At 34.6% G+C, this 6,113-nt stretch overlaps 1 protein-coding gene across 1 annotated transcript in view; it reads left to right on the forward strand.

The window, feature by feature from the left end:
* LOC107750043 (heparan-alpha-glucosaminide N-acetyltransferase-like) overlaps positions 1–6,113 on the forward strand; it is a 17,004-nt gene that overhangs the window by 4,329 nt on the left and 6,562 nt on the right. The window contains exons 6-9 of the mRNA XM_016565296.1: positions 1,564–1,634; positions 3,228–3,388; positions 3,681–3,796; positions 4,774–4,895. Of these exons, the coding sequence (XP_016420782.1) occupies positions 1,564–1,634; positions 3,228–3,388; positions 3,681–3,796; positions 4,774–4,895 (470 nt within the window). The remainder of the gene's footprint in view (positions 1–1,563; positions 1,635–3,227; positions 3,389–3,680; positions 3,797–4,773; positions 4,896–6,113) is intronic.

Here is a 6,113-nt window from a genome sequence, read left to right on the forward strand (position 1 = left end):
ACTATTTGAAAATCTGGAATCTGACGGTGCAAAAAAATCAAAATATTGAGAAAATCGCCTTTAAAGTTGTCCAAATGAAGTTCTTAGCAATGCATATTACTAATCAAAAATTAAGTTTTGATATATTTACGGTAGTAAATTTACAAAATATCTTCATGGAACATGATCTTTACTTAATATCCTAATAATTTTAGAAATAAAAGAAAAATTTATAATTTTGACTCATACAATAATTTTTGGGCTATTGCTAAAAATATACCCAAGACGGGTTTTGTGGTCCAGGCTCACAAATGTGCTGAAAATGTACTCATCCACAGGCCAGCCAAGATGCAGATGAGTTTGTTTCTTCATCGGAACAGATTTGGATAAATTTAGCGTTATATCACCTGCTCACCAATGCATCCTCTGCAGTGAATGGGTGCCGTCATTTTAACTTTAAACCATTGCTTCTGGCCAAAATATGAGTCTATAATCCATAAAAACGCTTCCTGGAGAAAACAGTATTTTAGATAGAGGGCTCATATTTTAACTGGAAGCAACAGTTTAAAGTTAAACTGATTCATCACCAAGACGTTTTTATTCCAAGCACACAGCTTTTTGTTTCACAAGACATTCTGACAGCACCCATTCACTGCAGATGATCCATTGGTAAGCAAGTGATGTAATGCTAAATTTCTCCAAATCTGTTCTTATGAAGAAACAAACTCATCTCCATCTCGGATGGCCTGAGGTTGAGTATTTCTTTAATGCTGCAGTATTGCTCCAACTCTGTATCTCGGTGTTGTCTGTGCATGCGTGTACATTAGTGTTTGCCCCAGCTGTTGGGAATAATACCTGCAAGGCCAGCTTCTGGGACGCCCGCTACGGTGGGCTTTGTCGTAGACACACAGCACGCACTGACACTGCAGCTCAACAGTACCTCTGCACACTTGGAGCCATGCAAGTGAGTTATGTATCGATACGTGACAGTTTTAGACCAAGACATCTTCACCTTGTTTATTTCCTTGGGCAATTGCTATCAAGGAAAGGCATCATTGTCAGACAATTGATTTGTTGTATCAGAGTTCACTTCCACTTTGGGGAGCAGGGGAACTATTCTCTGTGGGTCAAGAACCTGAATGAGCCGTCACGGGTCAGCTGCTCTATGATCACTGATTCTGAGCCCATTAACAGCTACTTGCGTGAGTCAACCTTACATCTGCACACTGCAATTCAGCATTTTTAATTTTTTTTGTATGTTAAATTTGTTAAAAGTTACATTTTGTTTATAAAGCATCGTTTAATCCTGGAGGAAAAAAACAACAACAATGGGTAAATAATGTATTAAACTAAATTGAGCTGGGTGACTTTTTTTTTTCTTTTTGTTTTTCCAGCTATTTTGTTTGCCTTTCTGGTATTTGCTTTTTTGGCTGCATTATCTGCTATCTGGAACACAGTTAAAAGGTAAAGACCCCTTTAAATATCTTTTTGACCATGTACTGATGACATTTAAACAAGCTAGAACAGCTTGTTGCAGCTGTTTTATTTAGAAAGCTTGTAAAATTGAGTTCTTCCACTTTTAAGGCTGGATGTGGTGACAAATCTACTTCTTTGCTTGGGGAGCACAGTGGAACCATTAAGATGCCGTCTTTCATGTGAAGTCTATCAAGACCAATGCCAGGTCTCATTCTGCATGTGCTACGCCAGTGTGATTTCGTTGACATGTGCTAGACCGGCCTTCCTGCAGTCCAGATCTGACTCCTATTGAAAATGTTTGACCAGTCATGAAAAGGAGAATTGGACAACAATGATCACAGACTGCTGAGCATCTGAAGTCTTGTATCAAGCGAGTTTGGACAAAAAATTTGCTTGCAAAGCTTTAACAATTAGTATCATCAATTCTCAATCGATTAAACATTGTAATTAAAAGGAAAGTGGATGTGACACAGTGCTAAATATGCCTCTTTCCCAACTTTTTTTTAACCTTGTTTTCTGCTGTGCAGCTGAAGAAAGTGTCTGTAGCAATGCTATTAGGTTTAAATAGGTTGTGACACCTCTGTGAGGTTTTAGAGAGCCTGTAAAAAATGAACATGGAAGGTGTAATTCACATAGAATTAAAATTCTGTCATCATTTTCTCAATGTCATGTTGTTCCAAACCCTTTCCTTCTTTGCTGGAACTCAAATGGAGGTGCCAGTCAAAATGTTCCCATACAATTAAAGCATACAGTGACCAGTGGCCGTCAAGCTACAAGGACAAAAAAACAAAACAAAACAAAGCAAAACAAATATATATATATATTGTGTAGTCGAAAACGACACTACCATTCAAAAGTTTGGGGTCATTAGGATTTTTAAAATGTTTTTGAAAGAACTCGTGTATGTTCACGAAGGCTGCATTTATTTGATGAAAAGTACAGTAAAAATATTGCAATATTGTGAAATATTATTACAATAACACAAAAGTGTTTTGTTTTAATGTATTTAAAATGCAATTTATTCCTGTGATAGCAAAGCTGAATTTTCAGCAGCAATTACTCCAGTCTTCAGTGTCACATGATCCTTTAGAAATCTTTCTAATCATTATTTTTTTTATTATAAATATTGAAAACAGTTGTGCTGCTTAATATTTTTGTGGAAACCATGCAGTTTAATGCATACTTGCTGAATAAAAGTATTAATTTCTTTCAAAGTAAATCGTTTATTTGATAAACACACTGGAATTTAAGTTAAGTTATTCCATAAAAATCTTGTGTAGCTCTTGAATCTCTTTCATGCCTTTGCATAAAATTGGTGTCACGTAATATGAACTGTGACGTCTTTATGGTCCAAAATTTCTCCTTTGGTGTTACACAAAAGAAAGAATATCATATGGGCTTGGAACAACATGAAGGTGAGTAAATAATGACTTTTTCATCTTTAGATGAACTAGCTCTATAATTTAGGCAAAAATGCAGTACAACAGATTTCAATACAAAGAGTGCTGTGGTTATGGCTGTATTTGAATGCTTGTGAACATTTTTGAATTTTTACATAGTATGTAAAGACAAGATATAGCATATGATTTGGATGACATTGGAAGAAAGATTGCAGACAAATGTGTGCTACACATGTTAAAGAGAAATTGGATTTCACTCAATTCTATTTGTGGATGATGCTTAATCTGTGTGTTGGAAATCATGCCAGAAAGTAGCACTTTATGAAACGGGTGTCTATTTTATCTTACTTTGTGTAACCTTCTTCTTCACAGGTTTGTGTTCATTATGGGTACGTCTGTTGGTTTGTCCCTGAGCAGTTCATTGCGCCGAGGTGTCAAACGCACTCATCTGCTGTGGAGGATCTTCTGGAGGAGCTTACAACTCTTCCTTATCGGAGTCATCATCATCAATCCGAACTACTGCAATGGACCCTGTGAGTAGTAACACATTTTCCTTTCCTTTCCCACCCCAGCTTCCTATTTCAATAGGAAACACGTCAACATAGGAAAGAAAACTGCACTTGTCTGTCAAGCCATTTCATGGGGGAGTTAATATTATAGTATGTTCAAGTTCAACATTTTAATCTAATGTCACCTTGTCAATTATTGTTTAGTAATCTGCTCACAAAATTAGATGAACATTTTATGGACTGTGGTGTAGAAGTATAAACAGTGTTAAAAATATAAATGATGATGTTTTATGCATGTGTCCATGTATCTGCACAGTGTCTTGGGATTCTCTTCGTATTCCTGGCGTATTACAGCGTCTGGGCTTCACGTATCTTGTTGTTGCTGTCTTGGATCTTGTGGTGGTCCAAGACCGACTTACCAACCTGTCAAGTGTGAGTCACGTTATCCTTCTCCACACGTAATATGACACATAATCATAAACGCACTTTATAGACATACATACTCAGCTTTATGTCCTTTACAGGCTTTTGTCTCTTTAATGATTAACAGAATATTTGATTCATCCATTTGTAAAAATATACATTGGGGACCAGATTTCTGAGACCACTGGTGAAAATGCTTTTATTTAGCATTTTTCTAATTTACACTGCCGGCCAGTTTTTGTTACGCTCACCAAGGCTGCATTTATTTGATCAATAATGCAGGAAAAACATTAATATTGTAAAATATTACTACAATTAAAATTAATTTTTCTGTTTGAATATATTTTAAAATGTAATTTATTCCAGTGATGCCAAAGCTGAATTTTCAGCATCATTGCTCCAGTCTTCAGTGTCACATGATCCTCCAGAAATTATTGTAATGTTCTGATTTGCTGCTCAAGAAACATTTCTAATTATTATTATCATCAATGTTGAAAGCAGTTTTTACCTATTCATCAAATAATCACTTTATAATGGTTTTTACAAAAATATTAGGCAGCAAAAACTGTTTTATTGAGTACCATAATAATTCAGCAATAAATCTATATAAAAATATATTAAAATAGCTCTTTTAAAATGTAACAATATTTCACAATATTACAGTTTTACTGTATTTTTCATTAAAAAAATGCAGCCTTGGTGAGCATAAGACACTTCTTTCAATAACATGAAAAGAAAATCTTAATTATTCCAAACTTTTGACCAGCAGTGTAAATATAAAATATATCATTTATAATTGATAAATGTAAAAATGTCATTGCATTTTTTATTGAATTTCAGACATTTTTATTTGTACTGTATGTCCTCCTTTTGTTTTAATGACAGCATGCACTCAAGCTGGCATTAACTCTAATTCTAATTTTCATTAACTAATTATTTTAAATAATAATAATAATTGAAATTTTCCATCATCTTGTTGTTCCCAGGAAACATGCTGGTATTCGGTGCATGATGTCTGCCTCTACTGGCCTGCGTGGGCGTTTGTGATTGCCTTAGAGACGATATGGTTGTGTTTGACCTTCCTCCTCCCAGTCCCAGGCTGCCCAACGTAAGTACAATCTTACTCATGATATGAGTGTATCATTTATTAAAGGGTTAGTTCACCCAAAAATGAAAATTGGCTTGTGTTTTACTCACCCTCGAAGCATCCTAGGTGTATATGACTTTCTTCTTTTAGACGAATCCAGTCGGAGTTATATTAAAAATTGTCCTGGCTATTCCAAGCTCTATCATTGCAGTCAGCGGGTGTTGCAGTTGAACAGTCCACAAGTTGTCAAATAAAGCTGTTAAAAATATAAATGATGATGTTTTATGCATGTGTCCATGTATCTGCACAGTGTCTTGGGATTCTCTTCGTATTCCTGGCGTATTACAGCGTCTGGGCTTCACGTATCTTGTTGTTGCTGTCTTGGATCTTGTGGTGGTCCAAGACCGACTTACCAACCTGTCAAGTGTGAGTCACGTTATCCTTCTCCACACGTAATATGACACATAATCATAAACGCACTTTATAGACATACATACTCAGCTTTATGTCCTTTACAGGCTTTTGTCTCTTTAATGATTAACAGAATATTTGATTCATCCATTTGTAAAAATATACATTGGGGACCAGATTTCTGAGACCACTGGTGAAAATGCTTTTATTTAGCATTTTTCTAATTTACACTGCCGGCCAGTTTTTGTTACGCTCACCAAGGCTGCATTTATTTGATCAATAATGCAGGAAAAACATTAATATTGTAAAATATTACTACAATTAAAATTAATTTTTCTGTTTGAATATATTTTAAAATGTAATTTATTCCAGTGATGCCAAAGCTGAATTTTCAGCATCATTGCTCCAGTCTTCAGTGTCACATGATCCTCCAGAAATTATTGTAATGTTCTGATTTGCTGCTCAAGAAACATTTCTAATTATTATTATCATCAATGTTGAAAGCAGTTTTTACTGCTTAATATTTTTGTGAAAACAGATACACTATCAATAAAAAAAAGAAAGAAAATAATACTTTTATTCAGCAAGGATGCATTAAATTGATATTTTATAAAACTGACTTTTATAATATGACAAAAAAGATTTATATTTCAAATAAATGCTATTCATTGAACTTTTACATTCATCAAAGATCCCTGAAAAAAAACAATTCATGGTTGACACAAAAATATATGAAGCAGCACAACTGTTTTCAAATGTGATATTAATTAGAAATGCTTCTTGAGCAGCAAATCAGCATATTAGAATGATTTCTGAAGGATCATGTGA

The sequence above is a fragment of the Sinocyclocheilus rhinocerous genome, unplaced genomic scaffold (genome assembly GCF_001515625.1).
Source record: "Sinocyclocheilus rhinocerous isolate Xijiao unplaced genomic scaffold, SAMN03320098_v1.1 scaffold2829, whole genome shotgun sequence".
In the NCBI taxonomy this organism is placed as follows: Eukaryota; Metazoa; Chordata; class Actinopteri; order Cypriniformes; family Cyprinidae; genus Sinocyclocheilus; species Sinocyclocheilus rhinocerous.